Source organism: Poecile atricapillus, chromosome 8 (genome assembly GCF_030490865.1).
Source record: "Poecile atricapillus isolate bPoeAtr1 chromosome 8, bPoeAtr1.hap1, whole genome shotgun sequence".
NCBI classification, from domain to species: domain Eukaryota; kingdom Metazoa; phylum Chordata; class Aves; order Passeriformes; family Paridae; genus Poecile; species Poecile atricapillus.
The window spans coordinates 16,354,299-16,367,261 of record NC_081256.1 but is presented as its reverse complement, the minus strand read 5'-3'; the positions used below and the strand labels follow the sequence as shown (position 1 = coordinate 16,367,261).

The following is a 12,963-nucleotide window of genomic DNA, read 5'->3' as shown; positions in this document are numbered from 1 at the left end:
ATTGTACGAACAAACTCCTCACTGCTGTGGTATTGGAGGGGAATCCCGGGGAAGAGGGAGCTTTGAGCGGCTCTGTAAAGGCGCCGCTTGGCTCCATCTGGAGGTGACAGCTGAGATGACAGACACCGCCAGCTTGGGCAAGCGGCTGGAAGCAAAGCTGAACGCAGAGCAAGGGTCTGCTCCTCTGCTCTGTGCTGAATATTTGCCTATTCAAGGCAGGTCTTCAGCCTGTTCCTGCTTCTTTTTATATTCAAAAATAAAGATCATTGAGGATACGATGGTTTCTGTACATCTGTACCTTTCGGGTGGGAGGAATTTCTAGTTCCACTCCCCTTTGGTTTTCCTGAAAGGTTTCTGGAGCCCTGATGTCTTTCTCAGCACTGCAGGAGAGAAGACATTGAGAAGCCTCTTACAGAGGCTCCAACCTTCTGCCCCTGGCAGCCTGTGTGACCTCTGGTCACCTGCAGAGTCCTGCAGGAAAACAGAAGTTTGCAATCAGAGTAAGAAAACAGGGAAATTCCAACCAACTGAAATCCTCCAGGCTGGCACCAGTCCGAAAACTTCAAGATTTCCACATGGGAGTTGTACTCATGTCATGAACAAATTGAGGCCCAGGGCATGAGAGGTATTGAGGTTTGTCTTAAACTCGGGATATAAAGTTCTGTATCTGGGATGGGGTGGATATTGGCTCTGAAGGCCCATGACTGCTACCTTTTCCTTTTCCTTTTCCTTTTCCTTTTCCTTTTCCTTTTCCTTTTCCTTTTCCTTTTCCTTTTCCTTTTCCTTTTCCTTTTCCTTTTCCTTTTCCTTTTCCTTTTCCTTTTCCTTTTCCTTTTCCTTTTCCTTTTCCTTTTCCTTTTCCTTTTCCTTTTCCTTTTCCTTTTCCTTTTCCTTTTTTTCCTTTTCCTTTTCCTTTTCCTTTTCCTTTTCCTTTTCCTTTTCCTTTTCCTTTTCCTTTTCCTTTTCCTTTTCCTTTTCCTTTTCCTTTTCCTTTTCCTTTTCCTTTTCCTTTTCCTTTTCCTCCCTGGTGACATTTCTGCATTGAACTAGATCATCACTGCACCAGAGACCAAGAGGGCAACAACCAAGGAGCGTGGGATCTACACCAAGACATTTCATAATTGCTCCCTGCTAAGGCATAAACCATTGAACAGGAATAAATGTGTGTGTGCACATGAGAGCTTCTGCCTGTGTCCCTCAGCAGTGCTCAAAACTTCTGCCCCAGAGAACAAGTTTTGAGCCTTTTTTCTAATCCCAATTTTGGCACAACCTGCCACGATCCCTGCCTCCCCTGGCAGTCCAGGGCTCCAGTTAGCTGCATGTCACTCCTGCAGAGCCCCGTTTCTCTTCAGTCAGGCATGACAAGAGCTGTAGTGGTGCAGGGCGGATTGGCTGCAGCAGCTCCTGTGGGCGCTCTCACCCTCCTCCTGACCCCTGGCAGGTGAGCACTGCCCCTGCAGCCATCACTACCTGATGGCATCTGCACAAGTGAGGAGGTCCTGCTCTTCGTGGTCACTGCAGGAAGGTGCTGATCATCTGGGACACTGAGACTCTGTCTGTACCCCGGCTTTAGCAGCAAGGCTGGGCACTGCTGTTCGCACTCCCCTGCATGTGCTGAGCATGAAGCTTTTCTTCCAATATGTGGGCTGCTTCTTTGCTTTTTTCTCCGTTGGGCTTTTGATAATATCTACCTGGACAGACTGCTGGATGGTGAATGCTGATGACTCCCTGGAGGTAAGGGGTAGCCTGATCACCAAAATCAGTGTGTCTTAGAGAGAGTTTGCTCCTGGTGTCATTGCTCCACTCCACACTCATGTTCTTTCTCCCTGTTGTGCTGGATGACAGTGGATGAGTATGAAAATAATTACTGTGGCAAGAGCAGGAGAAAAGTGGTACTTTGTGTAATTCTTTTTGCCAGACTTTTTTATCCAGGCTGTGCTCTCACTTAGTAAGTTCAGGAAAGATCTACAGACTCTAGTTTTAGATGTGCATGAACTTGAGAGGAATTATCCTGTACCTCCAGCCTGCATGGATATTTTGGAGACGTTTCTAGCTCTGTGGTTCAGACTTCTTGGTGGAGTACAACTGTGCTCTTCAAGTCTTTTTTTGAACAGCCATTGAGCTACAGGGCTACCAGAAATTTAAGGGGAGCATGGGGACTCAATATCTCCTGGAACTCATGTGGACAGTAGCACTCTCATATTAGAGGAAGGTATTGGTAAAAGTTAGTTACAAACAAGGGAGAAGATTGCTTCTTACAGGCAAGGTGTGCCCCAAAGACTCCAGGCCCCAAATCATCACTGTTTCTTCAGCACTCAATACTGTAAATTTGTAATTTTCTTCCCAACACGGCCATTCATTTATGTACATTTAAGCTGCAAGTCCACAGTGTAGGAGCTGGTCCCTGGCAAATTGGGTTGTTTAGGCAGTGAAGGTGAAACACCTTCCAGGACAGAAAGTTTGGCTGAATGTATCAGGAGGACAAGTTCTATCTGCTATCCAGCATATGAAACCTCGAGCTCCTCTGCCCTCAGTGACTGCAATGCAGAATTTAGCTGCAGCACATGAAGGGGTGAATTATCCAAAGAAAGAAGGACAAAACTAATGGCAAGAAAAACTACTTTTTTCCTCTATGCTACAAGAAATCCTGACAATCTGACTCAGAAACCCTGGGAGGTGGATGTAAGTGCTGAGGTGATGATCCAATACAGTGCAGTTCCTGAAGGTCAGTGTGTCTGCCCAGTGAGCCTCTTTACAAATAGAGTGCACCCAGTGATGCTGGATGGGTTCTTTCATTTTAAGAAGTACTCAGATGAAGTTATCAATGTACTCAGAAGAGCCAAGGGAGTCCAGCTGGGAGGAAAACCAGATGAGAGAAGCCCAGCTCCTGAGCAAAGTGAGTCCAGTAAAGAACCGGTCCGTTGCCCCGAGGCTGTGTAACCTTGTCTTCCTGGCACAAAGGCACCTGGATGGGCTGTCCGAAGTGCTCCATTAACACCCAGTTTGGTTACTAGCAACCACTATTCTCACATTCCGGCTCTGAGTGTGAATACTAAATAATGAAACAAAACGCCCCCAGCCTTAATACCTGACCACTGATCTCCTTAATGACCCTAATGACTCACTGCCTCTCTAAACAGGGGAATGTCCACTGCCAGAAAGGCATAGAGTCCTCAGTGACTCCTGTTTTCAGCCGGAAAAAGGGTAAATTAGGCAACTTTGACTCCAGGAGAAGGGAACTCCATCCTTCAGCAGCTGCTGGCTCCTGGCTGGTTGCTTGGCTTTGACCCTGGCCCCCAGCAGCTGGGGAGGATGAAGCCCCCACTGTGGTCCCACTGGAGAGGAACATCCCAAGAAGAAGAGGCCAGGGAGTGCCAGGAGGAGCCGCCTCCAGCGAGGCTGCAGGGCCCTGACTCAGCTTCCACAGCCCCTCACCTCCCTTCAGAAACAACAGGTTACAGCTATCCAGAAAGTTGTTTAAGTTGGTGACTCCAGAAAGTTGTTGAAGTTGGTGACTCCCTGCGAAGCATCAAGACAGGGCTGGGTCAATTTTTGCGGTAGTTTGTAGTGGAAAAAGCCCATAATGTGCTTCTCAACGAGTGCTGTATTGTGTAGACAGTCCCTCCCTGTTGCGGGTGGATTATAAATACCACCACTACTGTTAAACGCTGCCTGTTTTACTCTCAAGCTGGGCTTGTAATCATTGTCTGCTGGCACCTTCTCAGAGTGCGGTGAAACACTGTGACTAACATCTCTTACGTGTTTGTCTTCTCCGCTCTCCCCAGGAGTGTGTGTGCTTGTTCTGTAATTTTCCTTTTTTTTTCTGTATGAGAATTATTTTAATATTAATTATACATTATGGATAGGATATAATTATATGTATTACAGTCATTATGCAGTTCATGTTTTACATGCATACTTGTGTTAGGGAAAGCAGGTCGTGGCAACGTGTTTCGTAATCGGAGCAGGGGATGAGGAGCTGTGCTGTTTGGCTGCTCAGGGAGTCCTGGTTTGGGGCCAGGGAAGCTGGAGCAGATCTGCTATAGGGGGAGAGAGGTGATGGGGAATTAGTGCTACCAACATGGTGCAGGGGTCCAGCCATGGGATGGGGAAATCCATGTCCCTGCATGATGCCCCATGCCCCGACCCCTGTCCCCTTTACAGCAGCGAGTTCCTGTGTGCCCGAAAGTCTGTGCTGACAGCACAAGGGAAGGTGCCCAAGGGTGCCTGGGGAGCAGATTAACTCTGGGGAGCAGGTTAATATTGGGGAGCAGATTAACTCTGGGGAGCAGGTTAATATTGGGGAGCAGATTAACTCTGGGGAGCAGGTTAATATTGGGGAGCAGATTAACTCTGGGGAGCAGGTTAATATTGGGGAGCAGATTAACTCTGGGGAGCAGATTAAGAAAGCCGGAAGGATCAGCAGTGCAGAAAGCAGAGGGGAGCAAGTGCTGGCCCTCAGCAGCAGAAAGCAGAACAGCTCAGCAGCGGCTCAGGACAGCCACAGGTCCCCACAGTGACAGCCATCCCTCCTGCACCAGGCAATAGCACATTTGTCCCTGGCTGCACACAGGCTGTGTGGAGATGGGCTGGCTCCTGCTTTGCCCCTGCTGGCTCTAGCAGGAGTAGAGACAACTGAAACATCTAAAGAAACAAAAAACCTTAACCAAATTTTTTTAGTCTGGGAAGGGGGTTATTTCACAAGCTAGACCATAACTGTTGTGCTTAAGACCTCTGTTTTGCTTGGAGGGTGACAAAGCCTGGAATGCTGTTAGTCTCTTTATAAATAATGTAGATGTAGATGCTGCTTGTAGGGTTTAAAAAACTGTAATAATATCAGCAAGTGAGGAAGTAAGTGACATTATTAGCTGAATATAGAGTAGTATAAATAAGCCTATGGTGGTTTGGGAAGAAAGAAAAATTATATAAATGCAAGTGGAACAAAATGTAATTTAATAAAAATATGCTAATTTCAAGCACAGCCTGAACAATGGTGAATTAAGACAGGAAAGGATCGGCATTAAGAGGGCCATGGTAAAAATACATTGAATGAAAACATGGCAAATTGTTTTACAAGACTATGCTCTCTTGAAAAGCAGAGAATCAATGAAATTATTTTTTTCCATCGCTGCTTCTCATTTTTCATCATATTTTTCATTAAATATGCCCTGAAATTCTCAGAAATGTTAAGCACTTTTCATCTTCATGAAACAAAACATGTAGATTTTTTTTATTCAAATGTAAATAGTATCTCTTCTGCCAGTCTGAAGCAGAGAGTCATTTTTCCTCACCTTTGATCCAGAGTGCAGTATCACAGAGGAGGTGCACAGCTTGGCTCAGATATTGTGATGTGGAGAAAATATTGAGGTTAGCTACAGACTTCAGTACATCCTGAATAAGACTTTATTATGTGTCTGAGATATATTATTATCTGCTTTGTGATTTACACAGCGCAAGAAAAATGAATTTATTGCATCATCCAAGCAAGCCTGGTCCCCTTCCCCTGCATGAAACTCATTTGCTGGAAGAGTTTCTCTTTCCATTAACTGCAGCGGCTGTCGCTGGCAGCAGTGGGCGGGCTGGAGTCCAAAGCTGCACTGACATTAACTCTGCTTCTTGTATGAGCAATTCCAGGAATATTTTAGAGGTGCTTGTTGCCATATTTGCATTGGTAATGAAAACGCCTCCCATATGAAAGTGATTTATGGAAGGCTGGGCTGGGAACGGTATCTACGGCTTGAGGAGAGCGGAGACCATTAACCACGATGCTACTGCATCATCTGCCCCAGTCTGGATGTCTCAGTGATGACTGTGGCTTGGCCACACGTGGTCCCATGGCTGGCAGCACACCGGGAGCCCCAGGGCTCTCAGCACTGGCTGCCTCTCATTTTCCAGCCAGTGTTTACAGCTGAGTCATTTGGGGGCTGCCCTCGCCAGGTGTCTGCACAGGGGCTCACATCCAGACTCCTCTGCACTCCTCTCCCACTCTCTGAGCTGCTGCTCCTCCGTCACGAGGATGGTGTCAGGAAGGAGAGCACACACAGCAAAGTCTCAGGCTGTCTGGTCCATGGCCCTGCCCAGCTCAGCCTGAACAAGTGTTTGGCAATGAGTGAGCAAACCTACTCTTACATCCTTCTGGTCAGCCACCCTCCAGCTCCTCCCAGAAATTTTCTTCAAAATTTTTATCCTCACAAGTAGGCAAGGTTTTTTTTTTTTCCTAATGCTTAGTCCAAATTCTTTTGCTGTAATGTAAAAACATTAGTAGGGACACAGAAAATATTGTCCTTTTCATCCATCCTTCTGCTTTTTCCCTTCAAGCTAAACATTCTGGTTTACCATCATTGTAACTGGACCAGGATTTCTGTTGAAGAGCTAAGAGACCACCTGCTGTATTGGTGGATATTTTAACCTATGGTCTTTTTTTGTCTTCTCAATCCACAGGTGAGTACAAAATGCCGTGGCTTGTGGTGGGAATGTGTCACAAACGTTTTTGATGGCATCCAAACTTGTGATGAGTACGACTCCATCTACGCCGAGCATTCTGGTATGTAAGAGTCAGAGATGTTTCTACAAGTGGTGGGGACACTTGAGTGTAGACAAAGAGTATCTCTTCTACTCAGATAATTAGAGGCATGTTTCTTTTCTCAGTCAGGTGTTACTCCCAGGGGAAGCCGAAAAAAGCAAACACCAGAAAAAAAATGTTCTTATGGGATCTGACCCCATTACCTGCCCACATTGCCATTCCTTGTGCACTAGAATGATTTGCTTTTGTCCTGCAGTGAAACTGGTGCTGACCCGAGCCATGATGATAACAGCAGACATCCTGTCAGGATTTGGATTTCTCTTCCTGGTCCTGGGACTGGACTGTGTGAAATTCCTTCCCGATGAGCCGCTCATCAAGCTGCGCATCTGCCTGGCGTCTGGGGTTATGTTGCTCCTTGCAGGTATTTCCCCACTGCATTCCCATTCTGTAGGACACCCTTTGGCAAAGTGGGGAAGCTTTAAAAGCTTTCTTTTATTTTGGTTGGTGATTTTCTGCAGGAGGAAGGATCTTCATTATATTTATTTGTGTAATGCAGCTTCTTCTGTTCACCACCTGCCTTGAACAGCACACAGTTAAGTTTATCTGCTTTCAGTTCAGTTTGACCAGGTGACTTGGCTTTGAGTTGCCTGACTGCCATTTATTGCTGTTTCACTGTGGAGGAGTCAAGGCTGTGGATATGGCAAAGACACCTTGCTGTAGTTCTCTAGACCAATCACTGAAGGACTAGAAAGTCCTGGCATCCTGGTTTGGATCCTGGCTCTGCCACAGATTGTGTGACCTTGGGCAAGTTACTTAGCCCAAAATCTCTGCAGTGGATCTCTAATAAAAGGATAATAGCACGTCTGTCCCTTCTAGGTGATAAATACCCAAGTAGCTGAGGTGCTTTGCTGTTACAGCCGGTGGGAGAATTTTAAATACAAAAATAAATAGCCAACTAGGTGTCAAATAATATCATTTGACTTAATGCAAATATCAAAGAGCTATCTCTTCTTCAGTCTAAACAGATTTAATAACTCACCCCAGCCACTGGGAGCATGTGTAAAACACGTGAAGAGGCTCTTTTAAACATCTTCCATTCACTTCTCAAAGTTTGTCTGAAAAACATCATCAAAGTTCTGAAAATCAAAACAGATCAGAAAATTAAATTCTGGAGACAGCTTCACAAGCAGCTGAGAGGGGAGGAGCTTTCTGCCTTTTGCTGCAGAAACCTGAGTGCTGCCAGTGTGCTGGAGGTGTGTGTGAGTGCCAAGCCGTGAGGTGCAGCCTCTGCCTGGCAGCACAGGATATCAGCAGGGGCCAGGATGAATCCACCAAAGGCTGAGCATGGATGGACAGGGGTCAAAACCTGCCATCCCAGGAGGGTCTTCCCACCCTGAAGTCAGACCCAGCAGACAGCAGCCATAGCTTTAGATTTGATCCCTCATGTGTGTGTGGGACCTCTCTCCTGCCCTGCAGGTCTCCCTGGCATCACGGGCTCTGTGTGGTACGCCGTGGATGTCTACGTGGAGCGCTCCTCTCTGCTCCTCCACAACGTGTTCCTGGGCATCCAGTACAAGTTTGGTTGGTCCTGCTGGCTTGGCATGGCGGGGTCACTTGGCTGCTTCTTGTCTGGGTCCCTGCTGACCTGCTGCATGTATCTCTTCAGAGGTGAGGAGGCATGGCTGAAGCACAGCTCAGGGATAGAGCCACTGCTCAGGGTGTGCTACAGGTGCACAGGGTGGGGAAAGGCCTTTGGCATGGTTGCTCATCTCCAGTGGTGATATTTTCACCTGTAAAATGGGAATAGTCTTAGGCAGCTCTAGAAAGCACATCAAGGTCTTCATGCAGGAACTGAGGTGTAAGGATGACATAAAGTGTGTTGTTACTACGTCGCATCTTGGAGTGCTGCTTTCCCTGAATAACGAAACTTTGCAGCTGAAAGTCACCAAACACTCATTAGCAGTTCCTATTTCTCTCCCTGTGCCTCACAGAGACCAGTTCTGGAAGACTCCATTCTGCCTACTCCTTGAGGAAAGGCTATTCCTCAGCTGCGACCGTTGTCACAAACGTGCATTTGCCATCCTCGCAAACTGCCACCTCCAAAATGTACGCGGTGGACACAAGGGTGTGAGGAGGAGGTAGGTGCTCCAGAAAGAGCTCTGCTTTTATTTGTAGTGGATTGCACAGAGACTCAAGCTCTTGTGGTTGTGATACAGATGCAGTTGAATCTGAAGGATCTGCTGTATGCTACATTTGCATTATGAGAGCTTCAAAATACCTTTCCTTCAAGAAAGCAAACTCAGAAGATCCTGCTTTCTGGAATCCTCTTGTCTTGAGTGATGGGCCTCTTGCATAAGCACAGACTGAAATAACCAACATAAACTCTTTTCAGCATTTGTCTCAGCACTGTTGCAGAAGTGAGATAAATCAGCCATTTGTGAATCAGACTGCAATGTTCTGCATGAAGATCCCCAAACTGCAAGATGGATCTGTTCCATGTCTGGCAATGTGTCAACAGTGTACAGAGGACAAAATCCTGGCAAAGGGAGAGACTGACTGTCTGACCAACATCTGGACCCTGTGCACTCAGTATGGGGGTCTGCCCCTCTTACAGACAGCTGGGGAGCTTTTCAGGAGATAAGAGCTGTGTTAAATGTCTGACCCTCTCTTTGGTCCATGAACCTCCACACTGAGAAAAGATTGTACATGCAGGTGCATTCTTCCCTGAAAAATAGTCCTTCTCAGTCAGTGTTAAAAGGCACACTACAAATGCTCTAAACTCGCTGAAATCTGGAAATTGCCAGCTTCATTCTGCTTAATAAAAACATTGCTTGGACAAAGTGAGTGAAGATCCAAAATCTGAACTTGTGCATTACAATATACCGACATTAGCTAGAAACTAGGATAAGTGATACTAAAATCTATTGTCCCTTTCAATCAAAAGGTATTTAAACCTAGTTCAGGACTGCTGCCCCTGCTGCAATCCAGGCTGGATGAGGTTGGAACATCAGCCAGGTCTTCACTAGGGTAGGGGAGGAAAAACCCTGTTTGGCTTAATATGTTCCCTAAGGATGGTTGTGAACATTTTTTCATGCCTTTAATAGAGGGAGAAGCTGGGACAGAGTTTTCTTAGGGTTGGTAGGAACTGTCCAAATTCAGTCCTTTCTGACCATGGGCATCACACCATATCATGGACACTGAGGGTTGAGAAAAGTCTCCCAGTGCAGAGATTTATCTGCTTAGGGGCAGTGGAGAAACAAAGGTGGAGCCTCAGCTGGGTGTGCCCAGCTGTGGGTGCTGAAGCACTAGCAGAGGTAGGCTTTCTCCACGGGCTCCATGGGGAGGCTGGATTTACTTCTCCCAGACAGTGTGAAGTGAAACCTTATGTTATGAGGGCCAGAGGGAGATGGGCTGGCTGAGGATGGAGTGAGCTGTATCCCAAGCAGCACTTCTGATAACTCCTGTGATGGAAAATGAAGGGCTGAGTCCTCTGATGGGTTATTCTGGAAGCAGCACCTTGTACTGCAGCACAGAACTGACCAGCAAGGCCAAAACATAATCCAGCCCTGACCTGGCTCCAAGTCAAGAAGCACCTGGGGCCTGGAACAAACAGAAAACAGCAGGTCTCTCTGGCTCTGCTGCAGGCCCAGGCACCTCCACAGGGCTCAGAGCACAGCACAACCATCTCAGCAAGAGCCCTGGTGGCAGCTCTGCTCTCCCTGGGCAAGGGAGGCTCGTGCCTGCAGAGTTCGTGCTGCTTGGGCTGGCAGACATTTATGTCAGCCAAACCGAGAGCAGGTTACTGCCAACAGATGAGCTATATCAAACAGATGTAAACACAGTAGGAGAGGTGATGGAGGCTTTTTTACAAGGTCCTGAGAGACAACGAGTACAAGAGTTATGAGCGATGTGATGAATTCATGGATTATACCAGGAATGCACAAAGAGATCTGGAGGTGACAGGAATTTTTGTCTGGTGTTGCAGGAACTGCATTCAGAGAGAGTTTGGTGGTTGTTTTTCTTTTTTTAAACTTTTACAGCCACATCAGAAATGTGTTTTCTGTGGGTCTTTGGGGGAGGGGAGCTGACACTGCTGATACTCTCTGCCAGGGCAGGGAAACTCCGGGAACATTTTTGGGTCTGCTTCCTGGGCTGTGTCCCTGCTCCCCTGCTCCTTCAGAGACACACAGGGAAGGAGATGGAGGGTGAACAGAGCCCAGAGGCAGAGCTGTGTTCAGTGACTGCTCCACTGCCCACATCCCCGCTCTGCCCAGAGAGGCAAATGCTGCCTGAGCCTCCCCGAGGGAGGAGAGATGCTGCAGGCAGCCTCAGCCTGGCTCACCCAGCTCAGAGACGCTCCTGGGGAGGAGGTTCCCAGCAAAGACATCATCAGCTCTGAATCAAAAACTCCCCAGCCTGTGCAGCCAGCACATTATGCCACCCCACAAGCACTCAGGGATGCCTGCCAGCCTCTTGATGCTGTTTTCTATAACTTTTCCTGAGCACAAAGGTTATTTCTTGCCAGGAAGATTTATTTCTTGTTTAGCAGAGAAGAAATGCAGGTGTAATTACAAATCTCAGACCACTGATTTCTCCTGTTCAGTGCTTGACCCTGGGCCTTTGTTGTAATGGTCTTCAGCTCGTTTTAAGGTGGTGGGAGCTGTTTTGTGATTTGCAACACGTGGGTCACACCAAGCAGTGGCTCAGTGGGCACTGAATGTCTATGCCCTGATCAGGGGTGAATATTAAGGATTTATTTCTTTATTCCCTCTAGCCCTGTGTTCCTCCTTGGGGTACACAAAGAGAGCACACACATACCCCAAATACCACCTTAACTCATCCTCCTCAAATACACTTCACATGCAAAGAATTTATGTACAGATATTCTTTGCATATCAGGAAGAATATTCCATCAACACTTGTGAGACTCTCTTCTTCAGTATCTGTATAGAATAAGAGTTAATTTCTTAATCATACTTCTATTCTAGCCAAACTCTATGGTAGGTTTTGAGGATCTATCTCCTGCACAAGAGGATCAGGAAAAGATCACAGCAACTCTTAGTTTTGCTAGGCTAATGTTTTGTAACCAGTGCATTGTTTCATTATTCAAATTCTGCTGACAGTCTATCTGATGTTTTGATCAACTGTTAATATTTAATTGTTAATCCCTGTTAGATTTAATACTGACACTGGTTTCGTGGCTGCAGGATGCACTCCTCATTATCTCATTATCAGGTAACAGTGCAGATCTATTCTAGTTTAATTGTGTATTTGTTAGCAAGAAACCTCCCAGAAAGTAAACAGGACGTATTTTTTTCTTTCAAAATCTCAACCAGTCCCTAAGGCTAAAGATGTATCAGGTGAGCTCAGTTATTAAAGTATTTCCTTAATACATACCTGCATTCCATTCAGCAGCAGCTCACTAGGAATGACAATAGACTGATTTTTCCCTCCTGATGGCCATAGATGGTTTACCAAGGCTTTTTGCTCAACTGCAATTACCAGCTGAGCTGAGGCCCAACATTTAATCCATCAATTCCAACAGTTTTTTAGGTTTCTCCATATTTTTACTAGCTTACAAGGGGTACTTTTCTATGTTTGGCCACCTCAGCCTTTGTTTCCGGGGCATAGGGAGAGCCAGGGATTTAGCTGAGAGCTGGGAGTAGCACCTTTCCTCCCTGTGTGCCTGCCCCAGGGTGCTTCCTTGAACTGGGGCTCCCCATTGTCCTCTCCCCGACAGCTCTGTGCACTCTGCCAGGGATCCAGCTGTGTGCAGGTTATGGAAAGCAGTAAAGTGTTCAGGTAAGATCTTTGCTAAGTTGATTCCACACCTTACAGATAGCTATTGATTTCCCATTTTGATACAGGCAAGTGAGAGAGAGAAAAAAATGACATCTGCAATGGCTGTCCTTTTCTGCCTGCAGCATCTCTCCCTGCCTCCATCAGCCTCCCTCATGAGGGTTTTTAACGTCTCCAGCTGTAATTAGTGCTAACTCTTACTGTGACCTTGTGAACTAGGCTATCTCCTACTGCAGCCACACCAGTGTTTCCCAAGATATGGATTTCCTGCTTTTTCACTGACATTGCCATATGATTTTGGTGCGAATTCAGTAGAACTGGACAATTATTTCCAGTAGACAGGAGCAGCAGTGCAGAACTGTGTTTTTCTTAAACGTTGTAACATCAGTGGGATATAACAAACACAATTGCCTTTGAGTGCTGCAGCTCTCTAACCCACAGCCACGTTTTCTTCAGAAGGTGTTTTGCAAGTGACCTGCTTTGACTCCTGTGAGGGGAATCACTGCTCTCCTGCAAGGACACACAAAAGGCAGCAGCACAAATAGGACCAGCCCTTGGGCATGGGGGAGTGATTTTGGAGGCTGCCTAGACCTTTTCTGGTAGCTACAAAGCTCAGACCCCAGTGTACACCTGCAGCAATG

At 46.6% G+C, this 12,963-nt stretch overlaps 1 protein-coding gene across 2 annotated transcripts; it reads left to right on the top strand.

Annotated features, from left to right (window-relative positions):
• Positions 1 to 1,363: 1,363 nt before the first annotated feature.
• CLDN16 (claudin 16) lies at positions 1,364 to 9,368 on the top strand. 2 transcript variants are annotated; one of them, XM_058844055.1, is made up of 6 exons: positions 1,364 to 1,734; positions 6,442 to 6,544; positions 6,780 to 6,944; positions 8,000 to 8,191; positions 8,515 to 8,661; positions 8,740 to 9,368. In XM_058844055.1, exons 1-5 carry the CDS (start codon positions 1,621 to 1,623, stop codon positions 8,652 to 8,654), a joined length of 714 nt encoding a protein of 237 aa, XP_058700038.1. In that variant the 5' UTR covers positions 1,364 to 1,620; the 3' UTR covers positions 8,655 to 8,661; positions 8,740 to 9,368. The 2 variants fall into 2 exon arrangements, with proteins under 2 accessions (XP_058700038.1, XP_058700037.1); XM_058844054.1 differs by having other exon boundaries at positions 8,515 to 9,368.
• Positions 9,369 to 12,963: the final 3,595 nt, after the last annotated feature.